Raw genomic sequence first — 23,632 nt, 5'->3', positions numbered from 1 at the left:
TCTATGGTTGAATTATCGAAATTGAATATGCCCCTTTTTATTAAGTCTGGTAATCTAAGAATTAGGGAACAGACACCCTAATTGACGCGAATCCTAAAGATAGATCTATTGGGCCTAACAAACCCCAACCAAAGTACTGGATGCTTTAGTACTTCGAAATTTATATCATATCCGAAGGGTGTCCCGGAATGATGGGGATATTCTTATATATGCATCTTGTTAATGTCAGTTACCAGGTGTTCACCATATGAATGATTTTTATCTCTATGTATGGGATGTGTATTGAAATATGAAATCTTGTGGTCTATTATTATGATTTGATATATATAGGTTAAACCTATAACTCACCAACATTTTTGTTGACGTTTTAAGCATGTTTATTCTCAGGTGATTATTAAGAGCTTCCGCTGTCGCATACTTAAATAAGGACGAGATTTGGAGTCCATGCTTGTATGATATTGTGTAAAAATGCATTCAAGAAACTTATTTTGTTGTAACATATTTGTATTGTAAACCATTATGTAATGGTCGTGTGTAAACAGGATATTTTAGATTATCATTATTTGATAATCTACGTAAAGCTTTATAAAACCTTTATCTATGAAATAAAGGTTATGGTTTGTTTTAAAAATGAATGCAGTCTTTGAAAAACGTCTCATATAGAGGTCAAAACCTCGCAACGAAATCAATTAATATGGAACGTTTTTAATCAATAAGAACGGGACATTTCAGTTGGTATCCGAGCGTTGGTCTTAGAGAACCAGAAAATTTGCATTAGTGTGTCTTATCGAGTTTGTTAGGATGCATTAGTGAGTCTGGACTTCGACCGTGTTTTCTTTAAAAATGATTGCTTAACATTTTTGTTGGAAACTATATATTTTTAACATATGAATATTATGTGATATATTAATCTCTTAACGTGTTTGATATTATGTGATAGATGTCTACCTCTAGAACAAGTCCCATTGACTCACCTAATAATAATGAAGAGTCAAATGTAAATTGGAATGATTCGTGGACTGATTCACAAGTTCCCGAAGAGGAACCGGAAGAAGAGTCGGAACCGGAAGAAGAATCGGAACCGGAAGAAGAGTCGGAACCGGAAGAAGAAATAGAACCGGTGGGGGAAATAATAAAACGGTTAAGTAAAAGAGAATCCTCAACCAACCGACCAAGGTTAATTATGGTCAATGGTGTTTCCGCCAAGGAAGCAAAATATTGGGAGGATTACCAATTCTCCGATGAATCGGATTCCGACGAGAATTCCGATGATGTTATAGAAATTACCCCAACTGAATTTAAAAAGGCAAAAGAAAATAATAAGGGAAAGGGCATAAAAATAGAGAAATCTAATTCCAACCCCGATGAACTTTATATGTATCGTCAACCCCCGAAGTCCTTAAGTTGTAACAATGACCCGGAAACCTCTAAACCACCAGGTTTTTCTAAACCAATGTGGAAAATTACGGCTCGTATTAGGGGAACATCATATATCCCTAGAAACTTGGAAAAACGATCCAAAACCGAAGAAGAAGAAACAAGCGAGTCGGAATAAGATAGTTGTATTCGTGTGGTGTAATATATGTACTATAGTGTGCTTATGCTTTATGATATATGTAAAAATTGCTTGTATTAATAAGTATTTTTTTTTATGAATCTAACTCTTGTCTATTTTTCAGTTTAAAAACACAAAATGGATAGACAACCCAATATTTTAAGAGACCTACCCGGAGACATGATTGATGAAATCATGTCTAGAGTCGGCCAGAATTCCTCAGCACAACTATTTAAGGCGAGATCAGTTTGTAAGACATTCGAAGAACGTTCCAAGAATGTATTGGTTTATAAGAGACTTTCGTTTGAAAGATGGGGGATATCACATTGGGAAACCCATAAGTTACGATGTGTTTACTTTGACGCATATATTGCGGGGAACCCAAATGCTATTTTACGCAACGGGTTAAGAAATTATTTTGACTCAATATATCCGAATATTGGACTTCGTGATTTAGAAAAAGCGGCTAACATGCAACATAAAGAAGCATGTTATGCTTACGGATTAGTAATGTTCGCTTCTCACCAAAGTGAGAACAAGAACATCGGGCTACAACTATTAAACAAAACATTTCCGCAAGTGACGGAGTCGGTAATTGGGGTAAGAAATGAGGTTTTTAGATTGTTACGGGACTGTTGGACATTACGTAACCCTCGTCCCTTTGACTACGTTACAACACGCTGTCTTATCAACGGCCATAACGGTTATGTTCCACAAGACCAAGGATGGGAAGTAGTCCTAGTAAAACCAGAATGCATGACTTGTTTCTGGACGTATGAATTACGTGTCTTTATTGCCTTTGCTGAACGACTTGTGTACTAGCTAGAATTATCTTCACAACTATCTTGTATCAAAGTTATTGTGTGCTATATTTCATGCTTTATGTAAAATAAGCGGTATTGTAAGTTTGTAAAATATTGTATAAAAGTTTGAACGCGAAATATTATTATAATCAGTTTTTCATATAGAATTGTAGTAGTTGAATTGTATATTAGCTACTAAGTATGAACTTAACGGGTAGGTACTACCCGAATTTAAACTTATAAAACGCTAATATGAAGAAAAAGCTTTTATAAATGAGTTCATATTATGCTACGAAATACTATTAACTACTCTTAATATTCTGTATGATTAACTTGTTCCATTTAACTATTTTGAAGGAAATGGCACCGACTACTCGACACACCGTGAATATGAATGAAGAGGAATTCCGTACTTTTCTAGCTTCAAACATAGCCGCAGTACAGGCTGTGCTACATACCAACAATAACCTTGGATCTAGCAGTACAGGAAATCGTGTAGGATGCACCTACAAAGAATTCACTGCCTGCAAACCTTTGGAATTTGATGGAACCGAAGGACCGATCGGATTGAAACGGTGGACCGAGAAGGTTGAATCGGTGTTTGCCATAAGTAAGTGTACTGAAGAAGACAAAGTGAAGTACGCTACGCATACCTTCACAGGTTCTGCGTTAACATGGTGGAATACCTATCTAGAGCAAGTGGGACAAGATGATGCTTACGCACTACCGTGGTCAGCATTCAAGCACTTGATGAACGAGAAGTACCGTCCCAGAACCGAGGTCAATAAGCTCAAGACAGAACTTAGAGGGTTACGAACCCAAGGATTTGATATTACCACGTACGAAAGACGATTCACAGAATTGTGCCTATTGTGTCCGGGAGCATTTGAAGATGAGGAAGAGAAGATCGACGCGTTTGTGAAAGGATTACCGGAAAGAATCCAAGAAGATATAAGTTCACATGAGCCCGCCTCCATACAACAGGCATGTAGAATGGCTCACAAACTAGTGAACCAGATTGAAGAAAGAATTAAAGAACAGACTACTGAAGAGGCCAATGTGAAGCAAGTCAAAAGAAAGTGGGAGGAAAACGGTGATAAGAATCACCAATACAACAACAACAGTAATTACAACAATAATCGCAACAATTATCCCAACAATCGCAACATCAATCGCAACTACCACAAACGGCCCAACAACAACAACAACAACAACAACAACAACAACAGCTACAACGATCATCCCAACAACAATAATAACCGCAACAACAACAACAATCAGAAGCAGCTATGCCAAAGGTGTGAAAAGTATCACTCGGGGTTCTGCACCAAATTTTGCAACAAGTGTAAAAGAAATGGTCATAGCGCGGCGAAGTGTGATGTCTACGGACCAGGGGTTAACAGAACGAAAGGAACAAATGGTGTCGGAACGAGTAATGGCGGAGCAAGTAGTGTCGGAGCAAGTTATGCCAATGTAGTTTGTTATAAATGTGGAAAACCGGGCCACATTATTAGAAATTGCCCGAACCAGGAGAACACGAATGGACAAGGCCGCGGAAGAGTTTTCAATATTAATGCGGCAGAGGCACAGGAAGACCCGGAGCTTGTTACGGGTACGTTTCTTATTGACAATAAATCTGCTTACGTTTTATTTGATTCGGGTGCAGATAGAAGCTATATGAGTAGAGATTTTTGTGCTAACTTAAGTTGTCCATTGACGCCTTTGGATAGTAAATTTTTACTCGAATTAGCAAATGGTAAATTAATTTCAGCAGATAATATATGTCGGAATCGAGAAATTAAACTGGTTAGCGAAACATTTAAGATTGATTTGATACCAGTAGAGTTAGGGAGTTTTGATGTGATAATCGGTATGGACTGGTTGAAAGAAGTGAAAGCAGAGATCGTTTGTTACAAAAATGCAATTCGCATTATACGAGAAAAAGGAAAACCCTTAATGGTGTACGGAGAAAAGGGCAACACGAAGCTACATCTTATTAGTAATTTGAAGGCACAAAAACTAATAAGAAAAGGTTGCTATGCTGTTCTAGCACACGTCAAGAAAGTACAAACTGAAGAAAAGAGCATCAATGATGTTCCCATTGCAAAAGAATTTCCCGATGTATTTCCGAAAGAATTACTGGGATTACCCCCACATCGATCCGTTGAATTTCAAATAGATCTTATACCAGGAGCTGCACCAATAGCTCGTGCTCCTTACAGACTCGCACCCAGCGAGATGAAAGAACTGCAAAGCCAATTACAAGAACTTTTAGAGCGTGGTTTCATTCGACCAAGCACATCACCGTGGGGAGCTCCTGTTTTGTTTATCAAGAAGAAAGATGGTACATTCAGGTTGTGTATCGACTACCGAGAGTTGAACAAACTTACCATCAAGAACCGCTACCCACTACCGAGAATCGACGACTTATTTGATCAACTACAAGGCTCGTCTATTTATTCAAAGATTGACTTACGTTCCGGGTATCATCAAATGCGGGTGAAAGAAGATGATATTCCAAAGACTGCTTTCAGAACACGTTACGGTCATTACGAGTTTATGGTCATGCCGTTTGGTTTAACTAATGCACCAGCTGTGTTCATGGACCTTGTGAACCGAGTGTGTGGACCATACCTTGACAATTTTGTCATTGTTTTCATTGATGACATACTTATTTACTCAAAGAATGACCAAGAACACGGTGAACATTTGAGAATGGTGTTAGAAGTATTGAGGAAGGAAGAATTGTACGCTAAGTTTTCAAAGTGTGCATTTTGGTTGGAAGAAGTTCAATTCCTCGGTCACATAGTGAACAAAGAAGGTATTAAGGTGGATCCGGCAAAGATAGAAACTGTTGAAAAGTGAGAAACCCCAAAAACTCCGAAACACATAAGCCAGTTTTTAGGACTAGCTGGTTACTACAGAAGGTTCATCCAAGACTTTTCCAGAATAGCAAAACCCTTGACTGCATTAACGCATAAAGGGAAGAAATTTGAATGGAATGATGAACCAGAAAAAGCGTTTCAGTTATTGAAGAAAAAGCTAACTACGGCACCTATATTGTCATTGCCTGAAGGGAATGATGATTTTGTGATTTATTGTGACGCATCAAAGCAAGGTCTCGGTTGTGTATTAATGCAACGAACGAAGGTGATTGCTTATGCGTCTAGGCAATTGAAGATTCACGAACAAAATTATACGACGCATGATTTGGAATTAGGCGCGGTTGTTTTTGCATTAAAGACTTGGAGGCACTACTTATATGGGGTCAAAAGTATTATATATACCGACCACAAAAGTCTTCAACACATATTTAATCAGAAACAACTGAATATGAGGCAGCGTAGGTGGATTGAATTGTTGAATGATTACGACTTTGAGATTCGTTACCACCCGGGGAAGGCAAATGTGGTAGCCGATGCCTTGAGCAGGAAGGACAGAGAACCCATTCGAGTAAAATCTATGAATATAATGATTCATAATAACCTTACTACTCAAATAAAGGAGGCGCAACAAGGAGTTTTAAAAGAGGGAAATTTAAAGGATGAAATACCCAAAGGATCGGAGAAGCATCTTAATATTCGGGAAGACGGAACCCAGTATAGGGCTGAAAGGATTTGGGTACCAAAATTTGGAGATATGAGAGAAATGGTACTTAGAGAAGCTCATAAAACCAGATACTCAATACATCCTGGAACGGGGAAGATGTTGCTAAATACGTAGGAGAATGTTTGACGTGTTCTAAGGTCAAAGCTGAGCATCAGAAACCATCAGGTCTACTTCAACAACCCGAAATCCCGGAATGGAAATGGGAAAATATTACCATGGATTTCATCACTAAATTGCCAAGGACTGCAAGTGGTTTTGATACTATTTGGGTAATAGTTGATCGTCTCACCAAATCAGCACACTTCCTGCCAATAAGAGAAGATGACAAGATGGAGAAGTTAGCACGACTGTATTTGAAGGAAGTCATCTCCAGACATGGAATACCAATCTCTATTATCTCTGATAGGGATGGCAGATTTATTTCAAGATTCTGGCAGGCATTACAGCAAGCATTAGGAACTCGTCTAGACATGAATACTGCCTATCATCCACAAACTGATGGGCAGAGCGAAAGGACGATACAAACGCTTGAAGACATTCTACGAGCATGTGTTATTGATTTCGGAAACAGTTGGGATCGACATCTACCGTTAGCAGAATTTTCCTACAACAACAGCTACCATTCAAGCATTGAGATGGCGCCGTTTGAAGCACTTTATGGAAGAAAGTGCAGGTCTCCGATTTGTTGGAGTGAAGTGGGGGATAGACAGATTACGGGTCCGGAGATTATACAAGAAACTACCGAGAAGATCATCCAAATTCAACAACGGTTGAAAACCGCCCAAAGTCGATAAAAGAGCTACGCTGACATTAAAAGAAAAGATATAGAATTTAAAATTGGAGAGATGGTCATGCTTAAAGTTGCACCTTGGAAAGGCGTTGTTCGATTTGGTAAACGAGGGAAATTAAATCCAAGGTATATTGGACCATTCAAGATTATTGATCGTGTCGGACCAGTAGCTTACCGACTTGAGTTACCTCAACAACTCGCGGCTGTACATAACACTTTCCATGTCTCGAATTTGAAGAAATGTTTTGCTAAAGAAGATCTTACTATTCCGTTAGATGAAATCCAAATCAACGAAAAACTTCAATTCATCGAAGAACCCGTCGAAATAATGGATCGTGAGGTTAAAAGACTTAAGCAAAACAAGATACTAATTGTTAAGGTTCGATGGAATGCTCGTAGAGGACCCGAGTTCACCTGGGAGCGTGAAGATCAGATGAAGAAGAAATACCCGCATCTATTTCCAGAAGATTCGTCAACACCTTCAACAGCTTAAAATTTCGGGACGAAATTTATTTAACGGGTAGGTACTGTAGTGACCCGAACTTTTCCATGTTTATATATATTAATTGAGATTGATATTTACATGATTAAATGTTTCCAACATGTTAAGCAATCAAACTTGTTAAGACTTGATTAATTGAAATATGTTTCATATAGACAATTGACCACCCAAGTTGACCGGTGATTCACGAACGTTAAAACTTATAAAAACTATACGATGACATATATATGGTTATATATATAGTTAACATGTTTTTATTATAAGTATGTATCTCATTAGGTATTTTAACAATGAGTTATATACATAAAAATGAGACTATTAATTTAAGAAACTCGAAAACGATATATATAACGATTATCGTTATAACAACGTCTTACTAGGTACATATGAATCATATTAAGATATTGATACACTTGGTTAATTATGTTAAATGATAAGTAAATGTATTATTAAGTGTATTAACAATGAAATACATATGTAAAAATAAGGCTACTAACTTAATGATTTCGAAATGAGACATATATGTAACGATTATCGTTGTAACGACATTTAACTGTATATACATCATACTAAGATATATTATATATCATAATATCATGATAATATAATAATTTAACATCTCATTTGTTATAATAAACAATGGGTTAACAACATTCAACAAGATCGTTAACCTAAAGGTTTCAAAACAACATTTACATGTAACGACTAACGATGACTTAACAACTCAGTTAAAATGTATATACATGTAGTGTTTTAATATGTATTCATACACTTTTGAAAGACTTCAAGACACTTATCAAAATACTTCTACTTAACAAAAATTCTTACAATTACATCCTCGTTCAGTTTCATCAACAATTCTACTCGTATGCACCCGTATTCGTACTCGTACAATACACAGCTTTTAGATGTATGTACTATTGGTATATACACTCCAATGATCAGCTCTTAGCAGCCCATGTGAGTCACCTAACACATGTGGGAACCATCATTTGGCAACTAGCATGAAATATCTCATAAAATTACAAAAATATGAGTAATCATTCATGACTTATTTACATGAAAACAAAATTACATATCCTTTATATCTAATCCATACACCAACGACCAAAAACACCTACAAACACTTTCATTCTTCAATTTTATTCATCTAATTGATCTCTCTCAAGTTCTATCTTCAAGTTCTAAGTGTTCTTCATAAATTTCAAAAGTTCTAGTTTCATAAAATCAAGAATACTTTCAAGTTTGCTAGCTCACTTCCAATCTTGTAAGGTGATCATCCAACCTCAAGAAATCTTTGTTTCTTACAGTAGGTTATCATTCTAATACAAGGTAATAATCATATTCAAACTTTGGTTCAATTTCTATAACTATAACAATCTTATTTCAAGTGATGATCTTACTTGAACTTGTTTTCGTGTCATGATTCTGCTTCAAGAACTTCGAGCCATCCAAGGATCCATTGAAGCTAGATCCATTTTTCTCTTTTCCAGTAGGTTTATCCAAAGAAATTAAGGTAGTAATGATGTTCATAACATCATTCGATTCATACATATAAAGCTATCTTATTCGAAGGTTTAAACTTGTAATCACTAGAACATAGTTTAGTTAATTCTAAACTTGTTCGCAAACAAAAGTTAATCCTTCTAACTTGACTTTTAAAATCAACTAAACACATGTTCTATATCTATATGATATGCTAACTTAATGATTTAAAACCTGGAAACACGAAAAACACCGTAAAACCGGATTTACGCCGTCGTAGTAACACCGCGGGCTGTTTTGGGTTAGTTAATTAAAAACTATGATAAACTTTGATTTAAAAGTTGTTATTCTGAGAAAATGATTTTTATTATGAACATGAAACTATATCCAAAAATTATGGTTAAACTCAAAGTGGAAGTATGTTTTCTAAAATGGTCATCTAGACGTCGTTCTTTCGACTGAAATGACTACCTTTACAAAAACGACTTGTAACTTATTTTTCCGACTATAAACCTATACTTTTTCTGTTTAGATTCATAAAATAGAGTTCAATATGAAACCATAGCAATTTGATTCACTCAAAACGGATTTAAAATGAAGAAGTTATGGGTAAAACAAGATTGGATAATTTTTCTCATTTTAGCTACGTGAAAATTGGTAACAAATCTATTCCAACCATAACTTAATCAACTTGTATTGTATATTATGTAATCTTGAGAAACCATAGACACGTATACAATGTTTCGACCTATCATGTCGACACATCTATATATATTTCGGAACAACCATAGACACTCTATATGTGAATGTTGGAGTTAGCTATACAGGGTTGAGGTTGATTCCAAAATATATATAGTTTGAGTTGTGATCAATACTGAGATACGTATACACTGGGTCGTGGATTGATTCAAGATAATATTTATCTATTTATTTCTGTACATCTAACTGTGGATAACTAGTTGTAGGTTACTAACGAGGACAGCTGACTTAATAAACTTAAAACATCAAAATATATTAAAAGTATTGTAAATATATCTTGAACATACTTTGATATATATGTATATATTGTTATAGGTTCGTGAATCAACCAGTGGCCAAGTCTTACTTCCCGATGAAGTAAAAATCTGTGAAAGTGAGTTATAGTCCCACTTTTAAAATCTAATATTTTTGGGATGAGAATACATGCAGGTTTTATAAATAATTTACAAAATAGACACAAGTACGTGAAACTACATTCTATGGTTGAATTATCGAAATTGAATATGCCCCTTTTTATTAAGTCTGGTAATCTAAGAATTAGGGAACAGACACCCTAATTGACGCGAATCCTAAAGATAGATCTATTGGGCCTAACAAACCCCATCCAAAGTACTGGATGCTTTAGTACTTCGAAATTTATATCATATCCGAAGGGTGTCCCGGAATGATGGGGATATTCTTATATATGCATCTTGTTAATGTCGGTTACCAGGTGTTCACCATATGAATGATTTTTATCTCTATGTATGGGATGTGTATTGAAATATGAAATCTTGTGGTCTATTATTATGATTTGATATATATAGGTTAAACCTATAACTCACCAACATTTTTGTTGACGTTTTAAGCATGTTTATTCTCAGGTGATTATTAAGAGCTTCCGCTGTCGCATACTTAAATAAGGACGAGATTTGGAGTCCATGCTTGTATGATATTGTGTAAAAATGCATTCAAGAAACTTATTTTGTTGTAACATATTTGTATTGTAAACCATTATGTAATGGTCGTGTGTAAACAGGATATTTTAGATTATCATTATTTGATAATCTACGTAAAGCTTTATAAAACCTTTATCTATGAAATAAAGGTTATGGTTTGTTTTAAAAATGAATGCAGTCTTTGAAAAACGTCTCATATAGAGGTCAAAACCTCGCAACGAAATCAATTAATATGGAACGTTTTTAATCAATAAGAACGGGACATTTCAACCTGGGCTACTGGAAAGTTTATTTTCAGTTAGTTCGTTTCAAGTAGATGATTTTCTGTTTAGACCTCGTCTTAATCCGAGTTACGGTTTAGGATTTATGGCCCTCTGATAGTCACTACACCCTATTAACATTGTGCTGAAATTTCTGACCTACTCGCACTTAAACCGTCGCCACGGTCAAACGAAGATGAGTTAGGTTCTGAAAATTGGTCAGATGTTAGGGGACTCATATACAGAGCCATAGCCACTGACCATGCATCTTTTCGATTTACGTAGAGGTCGTAGCAGCTGACCGATGTCAGCCTATTGTTTTGATCTCTATTCTCGTCAACTTACTTAGCTTTTATGATGATGAATGATGATGATGATGACACTTAAACTTATTTTATGCACTATTGGAATATATAAAGACAACCTACTGACCTAGTAACCTTTGATTTAGGTTGACGACCTTTTGGACCGACTTACTACTTGCGTACTTTCATTACCGACTTTACCGCTTTTATCACTGTGAGTTATAGCATCCCTTTTTACTACTTTTACTATTTTTAGGACTGAGAATACATGCGCTTTTTACATTTTACATACTAGGCACGAGTACTTAAACTTTATATGTGTGTGGGTTATACAACGGCATAAACATTCCCCTTAGCACGGTAACGTTTAGTCATTGGTTTTTGAACCGGTGAACGCGAATCTTAGATATGGATCCATAGGGTTTGACATCCCCACTCGGGCTAGTCGCGCTAGCATTTAACGAGTGTTTAATACTTCGTGAACATACGCACTCGCCAAGTGTACTTTCAGGGGGTTATAAACGTTAAGTCTAGTTACCGGGTGCCCACGGTTATACATATACTTTATCATACTGATTTGAATTACTGATTTGAAACGCTTGTTTGAAGCACTGAAATCTCGTGGCCTATATTACATTACTGAATACAACCAAACTATAGCTCACCAACATTCGTGTTGACTTTTTAAGCGTGTATTTCTCAGGTGCCTAGAGGTTTATTGCTTCCGCTGTTAGACTTGATGTCATGCTATTATTGAATTGCTGTTAAGGACCTGCTGTATTAGTTATCCGCTGCATTACTTAGAGATGTCTCAAGCATGGAACTTTTACTTTGCATTCGCAACTTATGTTATTTTCAAAACAATAGCTTTGTAATGACCTTAGTATCATGTACTCATGTTAATGTTTCCTATTCATCTTTTGTAAAACATTATCTGTTCATGAATGCAAAACTGGTTTTCAAACAGCATATAGTGTTTGACCTTGTAATGATCCTGTTGTTGATGTACCGTACACGATGATTTTGTACGGGGCGTCACACATTAAGTGTGATTAACCAATATTATCGCTTTAGTGACAAAAAATCTTTTTGATATGAAGGAGTCATATGTGTTTAACTTTAATCCAAGGCTAAAGTGTCATTAAGTTGTCATTAAGTGTGATTAACCAATATTAGCGCTTTAGTGACAAAAACTCTTTTTGATATGAAGGAGTCAACTATTCTAAGCATGTTTAAATAAGTTTCATAAATTATAGATGCCCCGAAGTAGTCAAACATTTTTCGGTCAAAAATCCGGACAATGAGAAACTGCGGTCGACCCACAGCTAACCGTGGAGTCGACCGTGTACCTTGTTTCGTGGAACCAAGGTACAGGGCATCCCACGGACTGAACTGTGGTCGACCGTGGACCCATCCGTGCTCATTCAGTGTTTTTCAAATTACTCTTTTGACTTAACGATTTTTGTGTATTGGTCGTTTGCTAGAGATTGTGTAGGCTTGTGAACTTGTGTTGTTCTATACGTTGTTTAAGCAAATAAGACTTGGTGTCATCATCAAAATAAAATGGTTAACATTTGAATATTATCATTGGATCACTAACCAGCAACAGCGTTCTTTGGTTTTTTTCAGTGACGGTCTCAAGTGATTTGGCGACGATTTTGGATGATTCCTTATGAAGACGTGTGGTGCAGGTTTCAAAGCATAAACGGTTATTTTTATAGTATGTTTGGGAGATTGGTGATGTTGGCCGTCATAATTGGGAGTTGGTTGGGTGAGTTGAGATCTCAACTCGTTAGTATGTTTGATTGTATTGTTTATTGCTCTGATACCTTATCCGAGTCGTTTTTGAGCAGTATTTGGTTTTCAATGGTTTATTGCATGTATAACCTATCAATTGTTCCGTCGAGACTAATTCTTGTGTTTATCTAGGCTGTTGCAACAAAAAAAAAGTTTAGGGTTTTGGAAGTCTCAATAGTTTTTGAGTTTGTTTGTATTAGCCTTGTTTCTACATTGTTTATAGTTCGAATTAATCGATGTTTGTAGTTCAATTAGATTGTAGGATCTATTCAAGTACAACGGTTATGATCTGCATCCAGTAGCGGAGCTTGAACCTAATTGTTAGGGGTCAAATTTTGTCTAATATATGATATGTTTTATAGCAAGAAAAAAGGCAATGTTTGGATGATAAATTGCATATATTATACACATTTTATATAACATATATTGATTCTAATTGTATATTATCTAAGTTAACTTCTTATTTTTTTTTTTTTTTTTTTTTTTTTTTTGAAAAGCTCTATGTTAACTTCTTAAAATTTAGTTTAAAATCAATTTTAAGTTAAAAATTTCAAAAGATATGAAAGAAAGAAAGAAATTATTACTCCGTAATAAATGTTCAAGAAATAAATTATTTCTCTATAATAAAAACAAAATCAATAATCCTTAACCATATTTGCATCGTACATATTTCAATTTCAGTTTAATTGATTGAAAAGTCGATCGATATAGCCCTATCTAGATCATTTGTAACTCATTCGATATAATTTGATCATTTCTTGCAACTCCATCGATATCATTTAATATAATCTTAATTTCGTTCATTTTTTTTGAAATAAAAGTCAATAACAAGAATAAAAAATAAAGGGAGATGATTCTTACACATCACTTTTTAATCCATATATATTTTTGTCTCATAAGTTTATAGTTTTACCCGTAAATTAATTTAGGGAGTTGAACTTATGTTATAATTAATGTAAATATAATTAAGGGTAAAATAGGTAATTAAACATATAATAAACATACAATAAAATAAAATAGGTAATTAAACATGCAATAAAATAAAATAGTGTGTGAGTACCCCAAAACCTGCTTCGCTTATATTCATCCCTCCCGGCTTGTGATCCCACATTCACCGGTTCATGACCTTATCATCTCCATCTTCATTTCTCGATCTGTATTAATTTGTGTATAATTAATCGTTCGGAAACCATCGATCTATATTTATTTATTAACCTTAAAGGAGGTACCACCTGTTCATACTTTCAATTCGTTCTATTCTTCCACTGATTGATGTTAACCTAATCGATTTACTTTTGTAATTAATCAGTTTTACTTTTCAGATTTAAAATTTTAATCACAACAGCTCAATGTTTGTTTATTAGTTCTTTGTATGTTAATTTATGAGCAAATCAGTAAATTATGTCTTATTGATGTATCGTTGATTATTTTCATATATTTTAGATACAAATCTAAATAAATTTAGTATATAAGTCAAACTGAGGCTCCGCTCACGGAATCCAATGAAATTTCGGCGGAATACACGTGTGTCTAAAATCAATTCCAATTCTGTCGGAATTCCATTGGATTCCGTGAGCTAAACGGGGCCTAAGTTATTTTAGTTTTTTAGTTAACGTTGTAGACGGATACAATTTGTTAAAGAAGCAGATGTTTACATTAGTGTATAATCTTGTAGAAGTAGTATATTATAGTGTAGTACTTTGTTCATCCAAACGCTATTGTGCATATCTTAGAAAACTGAATAAGCAAATAAAAATTCATAACTTCCAAGAGGGGATACTAAGTTGAAGAACATATTTTTAGAAGCTCCGGTATCATTTTATAGTAAAGTGTATTATATAAAAGAATCCACAGTGAAATACATACTTTTGTTCATTCAACTTATCTTACTATTCAAGAGCTCTTGATGATCTGTAACGTTAAAAGAATCAAATGTGAAGGAAAGTATGTGATTCACTGCTTTTTACATTACATCTCTTTTAGTACATGCCTTTTTACATTACATTCTTTTAGTACATGCCGTAAAAAGTAATACAATAGCATGTTTGCATATGATGTTGAAATGTCAACGCCGGTATTGCATTAAGAACAAATGAGTCAAATATGAGAGCCAGACAAGTGTTGGGCTTGTGGGAGTTTGTGTGTTTGGCATGATCATGAATTGCACAGATTATGTGTTTTCAAATTGTCAAAAATTTCTTTTTGCATGTTTGACCCTACACTTCATCGCTGTCATACAAATCGATTTGATGTTTCTAATATATCAACACATACAAAATCATCTCACAAAGTATGTGTGTCTCTAGGGTGCCTTCATCTAGCATGTTTGTGAGTGCTTTTATGAAAGTATATGACATGAGGATATTGTCCGGGATAAGTATAACTCACCGTCGATTGTGGGAAAAAGAAGTTATACAGTTGTTTGACAAGCATGCCATCTCTTCCAAAGAATATCATAATCCCATGGAACTGAGCAAAAGTCAAGAAAAACTCAAGAAAAACTGAAAAAAACCAAAGGAGCTTCAATCAAAAATTATATTGGTAAAGTACTAAATACACTCTTCATCTAGACTTTTGGTTGTATCAGTTGCAACAGTAGCAGTACTCCTCAAGATGGGAACGTTTAACTCGCAGAATGCTATGTTTTTATTCAACACTATCTCACTATCCCATGTACTCTCATTCACTTCGTAATGTATCTTTTTTGATGGTTATTTTGATTTTTTGTTTTTTAGGGTTTTGTAAACAAGATGATCCAATAGCCACAAAAGCTAAGCCTTCAAAAACAAAAACAAGAAACAGTATTGGATCATCTAGTGTACAAAACCCTAAAAAATCAAAATATCCGTAAAAAAAGAAAAACATTATCAAGTGGATAAAAGTATGTGGTATAGTGTTGAATCAAAAACATTCCAGTAGTCAAACGTTCTCATCTTCAGGGATACTGCTAATGCTGTGGCTGGTACAAGTAGAAGTCTAGATGAAATACTTTACCAACATAATCTTTGATTGAAGCTCCTTTGGTTTCTTCAATTTTTCTAGACTAGACTTTTGTTCAGATCCATGGGTTTTTTGATATTCTCATTTGGTTTCATCATATTTGTTGGAGTGTGCTCAATTTTTACAATTGTTGTTCGAGAAGTTCTATGGCAATGTCGTCTCTTCCAAAGATTGGGATCTTTGTTATCTTGGCAACATGTAGACAACAACTATATGATATTGTGGTCAAGGAGTGGTTATTCATATTTCTGAAAAGAGCTATGGATAAACATAATAAATCCTTGCGTTTTTCTATGAAGCACAACGATCTTGATACAACAGTTGTAAGTTCACTGACTTCAACTTTGTTTGCTTTTGAGGTAGTTAATTTCTGTATTTATTACAAATAAGTTGGTCAATTTGAGTTATGTTTTACTTATAACAGTTAAAACAGGCTGAAAGTCACAAAAGATTAATGCATATTACCATTAACTTTATCTGTATTTTTTTTTTTTTTTTTTTTTCCTATACTTGTTACTTGGTGGGTACTATAATAGTATAATGCTTGAAACTTAATACTAAGGATTTACGGGAAGCTTTATCCAAATTTCATTCCCAATGCATATGATTTTAGATGCCCGGAAGTATCAAGTATCTGCTGGTAGTGTTAATTCATCCAAAACTGTAGGAAGATGTGAGTGTGTTTTTATTCTTACTTGTAATGTTCCTCTTTGTTCTATTAGTTGCAAATTTGAGTCATTTACATATGATGACATTTATGGATCAGTTAAGGTTATGTATTGCCTCTAATGGGCTAAACATTTAACATAAAAATTTGGCTATGAAGGTAACGGGCTAAAAGGGTCAAACGGGTCACGTTGCCCCAAGTATATTCTTATTGCATTTTACGATAGAACCTTGCAAGTCATTTTATCAAACAGAGAGATTATTATAAAAAACATTTTTAAGCTTGTTTGTGATATTTGAGTGGCTAGTTATTTATAATATTTTCAAACGTCTGCAATAGAAGCTCTTCGGGTCAAACCAGCCCTTACAAGAACTTGCCTGCTTTGACCTGCCCATTTGCCACATCTGAAATGATATCGGGTCTTTTTATAATCTAAAATTCCATAACTATTTTCCAGTTCGACCCATTTGAAAGTATACGGTGTGTCAACTGTGAGTGCGAAACTAATTCTTGATAATAATATGTATTTTTGAATAAAATGATCCCGGTGGTATTAAGATCTAAAATTACATAATTGTTGCCCTGTTCAACCCCTGTTCCCTACTAAGCTACCCTTTATTTTTATTTATACTAGTTTCCCTTGTTAAAGAGAACTTAATCGTAGTAACCTATTCGTAACTAAACCTATTGAATTGCCACATCTACGTACTGATTTTATATTTCTTTTCAGGAATTGAAAAAACGTTTGCGTTTTCAACAGAGCAAGATACATGATTGGGGTCTTGTTGCACTTGAGCCAATTGAGGCAGAAGATTTTGTGATTGAATACGTTGGAGAATTGATTCGTCCTCGTGTAAGCTTGCGACCAACATGCCTCACTGATTGTATTATGTTGCGCGCGGTTTCATTTAATAGAGGCAAATTTTGTTATATGTGTATCTATCTTATATTCCTTTCTGCAACACTTGGTATATTGTCATGATGTTGTAACTTCTTTTAATATGTTTTCAATTGCTATCTTAATTATTCCTCTTCTTTTTGATTTTTTTCTTCTTTTTGTCCCATTTATTAACTTCTGACAAATTTCCCATTTTCAGATTTATGATATCTGGAGAAAATGGGAATTGGAGCAGTTACCTTTTTGGATTGGACGATGGTTATGTGGTAAGATATGCTTAGCAAACTAATTTAATGAATCATTCTGTTATAAGTGAATATACGGCTCTAGTTATTGAGTTGACAACAAGCGTCGATTTATTGGCGACTTGACTGACTCTCAGAGCCTAAAGTAAATTTCAGGCATGATTTAAAACCCATGGAAATTTGATTTTACCATTTTCATGGCGTCTCAATTTTATTTTATTTTAAGATTTTTTTTTAAAAAAAAAATTTCCTACTTATTGGCCGGAGGTCCACTCGGAAACAATCTCTATCCGTCGAATAGAGAGAGGGATGACTTTCTATACTTTTGAGAGTGGGGTGGAGAAATGACTTGTCTTTATTCTCGGATAGGGGAAGGATTGTCTACATCTTACCTCCCCTATACACCACTTATATGGTATTGGGTTTTGTTGTTGTCTGTTATAAGTGAATAATATAAGCGGAGTTTTCTTTCTTTTTCCGCTTAGTAAATTCGTCGAATGGAATTGTGTGTATGTTGTAAACTTGCAACTGTTAATAGATTACAAGGAAATGGTATCATTGAGGGGGTAAAGACCTCTATATTTAGGTTACAAGATAGGGAAAACTGGACTTGATTAACAATGGTAGCTAGATAAACATGGAAAATAGGTAAAGCTTAATATGGAAAATAACTAGTGTTTATCTCTAACAATAACCATAAATTGTTACGCAACCTCTATATACCCCATAAGGTTCGAACACAAGACGTTACGCAACCTCTATATACCACTGAGCAAGGCACACAAGTAGTATAATTCTTGTCCACGACGGGACTCGAACTCATAACCTCAAGGTTAATGAGCCTCATTTATGCCGTTGGGCCAGAAGCGCTTTGGTGATGAGCCTCATTAATGAACCTCAAGATTAAGTTCCCTCCTTTTACAATTACAATTACAATTACAATTACAATTACAATCTTTATTATAAGAGGCAACTTTTCCTAAGATAAAGTGTGTGTAGGAGTGGAGTTTGTTACTGGACAAAACAATTGTTAGTCATTGTGAATGTCATTTTGCTGTTTATCTTCATTTTAATTGTCATTCTTTTGAGCATCAAGTGAATGTTAGGTACGTTTGGTGAGGTACTTATTGTTGTGACAATGGTGAAAATAATCTTGCCAGGAATGTTGGAGGTTGAAGATGATGTCCATCTTTCGATATGGTAGAATTTCTTAGTGTCCCTTATTTGGCTTTGCCACAATTGTCTTTCCTTTGTTGGCAGATCATAATTAAATGTGCAAATGTTATTGTATGGAACATAAACAATTATGTGCAATTCTTTTGTCTATGTGATTGTGTTTCTTTACATGAAAACTAAAATAAATATCCTGAAATTTTCCTGTTTTATGAAGACGACTCTTGCTAACTTGCATATATCTGGAGGATATTTGACAAGTTTTCAGGAATATCACAATGGTAAAACAAATTATCAAATTACCTACTTTGACCCATGCAAAGACCTATTTTAAACATAAACATCTAATAGCAGTAGCAATACATGATTAGCATAAACAGCAGTAGCAGCAACATCAAATACGAAAAGGCAGTAAACATCAAATAAACATCTGCTAGTTTAAACATTAAATAGCAGCAGCAATGTTAAACATCAAATAATAAGCAGCAACATCATCAAATAGCAGTAGAAACATCAACTAAACAGCAGTAGGTCATTATTTTCAATACATAAACTATACATAAGCAGGAAAGGATTAGGTAATTACATTGATCTGGATCAATCTTCATCAACGTCGAAGTCCTTAATGTTCATTATGTTCAATAATTTGAACATCATCTGACTCATACTCAAAATCTTCATTTACTTCCTCCTCACTCTCGGACTCGAAATCTTCTTCAGAAAGTTCCTGCGTTCTACTACTACTATGAGGTTCTAAAACATCATCCGCACCCATAGCATCACCAATCAAATTAAAAGTCAAACCTTCATCTGAAAACCAATCTTGTGCCTCACTTTCATCATCATTCGATAAAAGTAGGTCATGACCTCCTCTTTCCTTTCTTCTTTCGCATCCCGATGAGCTAGTAGTTAAAGAAAGTATCCTCATAGCAACCTTTCTCAAATTAGGAGTTGAGGCACCATAATTTGACCACCAACTCGCTACAATTAAAAATGTATATATAAGTTGATACATTTAATAATTACTAATAACAATAATTAATAATAATAATAATTTATATCTATATCTATACTCTATATATTAATATGAAATTAGAAATACGAAATGCATTACCCGGATCAAATTTATTAACGTTCACCTCACATCCTTTAATTGCAACTACACGACTAAACTTTCCTTGTTTACCCTTGTAAAGTGGCAACTCCTCATTAACTATTCTATGTTGCATCTCAAAATCATCGGGAAATAATGTCTCAATAACTTCAACAACCGCATCATTCACAATGGCATCATGTTGGATATTAATATCGTTATAAAGATAAAACGGGTTCAAAACATAAGCCGCCAAATGTAGGCAAGAATCAAGTCTACCTTTCATCTTAGTTGATATGATTTCCATGATAGGATCATAAAATTTTTGGTTATCGTTCAAAGCATCCTTGATTTGGTGCTGTGCCTTTTTAAACTCACCATGTAGGAAACCCATGGAAGGCTTCGAATCGGAATCTACCATCCTTAAGATTTTGACCAAAGGTTCAAAGACACTTAGGCATCTTGTCACACCGGCCCACGTTTTGTTTTCAATCACCAAAGCGTAAACTTCTTTCCCTTTCTTCGACTTTGATAAGTTAGACGATTCCCATTGTGCACTCATAAACATTTGTCTTAGTTGCACTCTTTTTTCAAGTAAACTATGCAAATTAAGAAATGAGGAAGCAAATCTTGAAACTCCCGGTCTTACAATATCCCTTTTCTGGGTGTATTGCCGCATTAACGCCAATAATTTGTGGTGGGCATAAATGAACTCAGTTATTTTTCTTGCTTTTTCAAGTGTTGTTTTGTACGTTTTTAGTCCACCAATAGCTTCAAGAATAAATAAACACATGTCATTAGAAGCATTGTCCAATATATAGTAAGATTATAGTTATCATATATTACCTTCATGCATCAAAATATAGTAAGATTATAATTAAAAATTTATTACCTTCAAGCATAAGCTTAATTGCTTGCGCCGCACACGATGTCCAAAATATTGTAGGTCGTTTCACCTTCAACAACTTTGCCACTCCCACATTATTACAATCATCGTTAGTCACAATTTGAACAACATTTTCGGGACCAACTTGTTTTATACAAGTCTCAACATATTCATATATTTGCTCGCTTGTGTGAGCTTCATCCGAAGATTCTTTTGATGACAAGATAACGGTACCTAACTTCGAATTCACAAACAAATTCAGGATGCTCCCTCTTTGTCTATCGGACCATGCATTCGTCATAATCGAGCATCCATTTGTCTTCCATTCGTCTTCATGCATTTTCATGCGAGTTTTTGTTTCTTGAAGCTCTTTGGTTAATAAACATTCTCCCAACTCATATCTTGTTGGAGGTTCACCCCTAGGTCCATATTGATCAGCCGCCTCCAACAGAGCCGCAAAACTATCCTTCTCGACCTTATTAAATGGAACTGGAACATACTCCTTTAAACGAGTCGCTTTTTCTTTTCTCATAACACTATCAATGTCCGTTTGTTTACTCTTTCCTTTTTCAAAAGATGTAAATTTATCAATAGGACCGTTAGAACAATGTGACTTCGATCCTCTAGACGATTCTTCCATCTCATTAACGTCAACGGGGCTTTCCCTATTAATCCTTACCTTCCTTCTCACAGCGTTATCATAATCTTGTTTAGCTTTCTTTCTAAAAGAAAGTTCATCAAGAGCATTTTGACATTTTAATTTATCTTCTTTATTAGCTTTAGAACATGATTGAACATTCCCCGTTACCTGAGCAATGTGTTGTTTCAATCTGTGAATACCACCCGACATAATCTTGCCACAAAGCGTACATTTCACTTTTTGGAGATTATTCTGATCAACCAAAAGTGCATATTCCCACCCAACATCACTCGATTTCCTTTTGAGTTCTTTACAAGCAGTGGAATCCATTGATTGACCCGTAGATGTTGTTGCCATTGAATACTATAAATGAACATTTATTAACAATTAGCTGTTGTTAATACAAAGTGATATAAATTAGCTGCTGTTAACAATTAGCTGCTGTCAACAATTAGCTGCTGTTAACATTTATCAACAATTAGTTAGACACTTATGCAAACTGAAACTAAACATAATACATTTTTATCAAACAAAATCGTTCAGATAGTCAGTAGATGAGTTGCTGATATAACTTTATTTTTTCTGAAACTAATATTACATTTTAAATCGCTAAAATTGAATTAAATTATATGCTTATAATGTTTTAAATACATCAAACAGTTAGCTGCTGTTAATACTAAACATTTATCAAATAGGCCTAAATAAATTCATCAAACATAATTATACAAAATCAAGCAGATGTAGTCGTCTATCTTAAATACATCAAACAATTAGCTGCTGTATGTATTTTAAATACATCAAACATAATCAAGCAGAAAAAAAAAAAAAAAAAAAACATAATCAAGCAGATAGCGAAAATCAAACAGAAGCGCAAAATCGAAATTAACAAATTAAGCAGACGCCAGAGAGCGAAAATTAAACAAAATCGTAAAATCAAACAGAGATAAGAAATAAAAAACCGAAATGTAACCTGTTATTTGATGAGACAACGAACTTTGACGCAATAAACCCTTGAAATCTAATTCTCCCTCGATCCTAAAAATTAAATCCGTTTAATTTTTAAATTTTAATTTAACATTTTTATCTGTGTTATATAATATTTTATATAAAATATAAATATTATGAATGTATGAGTTTTAAAATTTTTGTTTTCATTTATTTATTTTTTTATTAAATATTATATTTCACAAATAAAAATATTTAAAATTAAAATTGCACAAAAAAAGACTTAAAAATCGATATGAGACAGTAATTTTAAGACGGGGAAAGTATCTAATATCTAATATGTATTATTTCATAATTTAGAAAAAAGTTGAATGAGTCGTTGACTGATATTGTTACGAGAAATCGTTATCAATTGAGTCAAAACCGAGTCACCGAGTAACTCAATGGTTGACCAAGTAACTCGGTCAACGACCGAGTAATTAATTAAGTTGGACAACGAGTAATCAGTGAGATAACGGAAACGAGAAATCGTTGAGTACTCGATCAAGTTGACTGTAGTTTATAACCTTGATTAAAACACACAAAGTTCTAACAACAAGAAATTTATATAAGGATATCTTAGACATATGACTGACAAATACCAGGTTATACTCGAAAGACCTTTTACATTGAAATGATATTATCTAATAATTCGATGGGCTCACAGGTCAAGTATCCAAATGCATATCGACCATCAAGCTCACTTATGGCTTACTTAAAAAAATGGGGGCATGATAATCGATTCACAACATATAATTTATCTTCAAATTTTATACTTAAACGTGGACTTAACTATATGACAAGCATTCGAGAAACAATGATTTGGTAGTTGTAATTAGCAAATTTTTCGTTTAAGATTCGTCCCAAAAGAGCGGTGAATGCTAGTTGAATCTATGAAAACTCATAATCATCCTAAAGTTTGTTTGGTTGGGGGTTTTGAATTTTGGATATTAAGAAAGCAATTGCAAATTTAAACTAAGAACTAAGAGTGACTAAGTAAATATCAATATTAAAAATATGTACACTTGCTTAATCCACTTGAAGCATTCGGATTATTCTTATTATTCACTTAAGAGTTGATTGTGTTCGAACTTTGGACTAGTATCCCTACTAGATGTTATTATGATCAATCAACACTTACAAATTCCCATAAGCTTGCATTAATTGAATCTAGTTGAATCATGCAATTGTCATTAGTACTTAGCATAGGTTAAAGTCCCCTAAAACCCTTTGGTAATCAAAA

At 34.3% G+C, this 23,632-nt stretch overlaps 2 protein-coding genes across 3 annotated transcripts; one reads left to right on the top strand and one right to left on the bottom strand.

Annotated features, from left to right (window-relative positions):
• The first annotated feature begins 13,907 nt into the window (after positions 1 to 13,907).
• Positions 13,908 to 18,956, top strand: LOC139873477 (histone-lysine N-methyltransferase, H3 lysine-4 specific-like). Its single transcript, XM_071861408.1, has 5 exons — positions 13,908 to 14,028; positions 15,110 to 16,126; positions 17,201 to 17,323; positions 17,568 to 17,634; positions 18,774 to 18,956. The coding sequence occupies exons 2-5, from the start codon at positions 15,950 to 15,952 to the stop codon at positions 18,815 to 18,817; spliced, it is 411 nt and encodes a 136-aa protein (XP_071717509.1). The 5' UTR covers positions 13,908 to 14,028; positions 15,110 to 15,949; the 3' UTR covers positions 18,818 to 18,956.
• Positions 18,957 to 19,185: 229 nt separating this feature from the next.
• LOC139872274 (uncharacterized) lies at positions 19,186 to 22,434 on the bottom strand. Of its 2 annotated transcripts, none has more exons than XM_071860112.1 (4): positions 22,376 to 22,434; positions 20,772 to 21,768; positions 19,901 to 20,650; positions 19,186 to 19,767 (listed from the first exon to the last, which is right to left on the bottom strand). In XM_071860112.1, exons 2-4 carry the CDS (start codon positions 21,760 to 21,762, stop codon positions 19,409 to 19,411), a joined length of 2,100 nt encoding a protein of 699 aa, XP_071716213.1. In that variant the 5' UTR covers positions 21,763 to 21,768; positions 22,376 to 22,434; the 3' UTR covers positions 19,186 to 19,408. The 2 variants fall into 2 exon arrangements, with proteins under 2 accessions (XP_071716213.1, XP_071716214.1); XM_071860113.1 differs by lacking the exon at positions 22,376 to 22,434 and having other exon boundaries at positions 20,772 to 21,487; positions 21,574 to 21,682.
• Between the last annotated feature and the right edge of the window lie 1,198 nt (positions 22,435 to 23,632).

Source organism: Rutidosis leptorrhynchoides, chromosome 10, assembly GCF_046630445.1.
Source record: "Rutidosis leptorrhynchoides isolate AG116_Rl617_1_P2 chromosome 10, CSIRO_AGI_Rlap_v1, whole genome shotgun sequence".
In the NCBI taxonomy this organism is placed as follows: domain Eukaryota; kingdom Viridiplantae; phylum Streptophyta; class Magnoliopsida; order Asterales; family Asteraceae; genus Rutidosis; species Rutidosis leptorrhynchoides.
Note: the sequence above shows the minus strand (reverse complement) of the source record. Positions and strands in the feature narration are given on the sequence as shown.

Coding starts and splice junctions, on each gene's coding strand:
- LOC139873477 (XM_071861408.1), top strand. CDS start 15,950: ATGGCAATGTCGTCTCTTCCAAAGATTGGGATCTTTGTTATCTTGGCA. Junction 16,127..17,200: donor ACGATCTTGATACAACAGTT/GTAAGTTCACTG, acceptor ATTTCTTTTCAG/GAATTGAAAAAACGTTTGCG. Junction 17,324..17,567: donor GAGAATTGATTCGTCCTCGT/GTAAGCTTGCGA, acceptor TCCCATTTTCAG/ATTTATGATATCTGGAGAAA.
- LOC139872274 (XM_071860112.1), bottom strand. CDS start 21,762: ATGGCAACAACATCTACGGGTCAATCAATGGATTCCACTGCTTGTAAA. Junction 20,651..20,771: donor AATTAAGCTTATGCTTGAAG/GTAATAAATTTT, acceptor TTATTCTTGAAG/CTATTGGTGGACTAAAAACG. Junction 19,768..19,900: donor CGTTAATAAATTTGATCCGG/GTAATGCATTTC, acceptor TTTTAATTGTAG/CGAGTTGGTGGTCAAATTAT.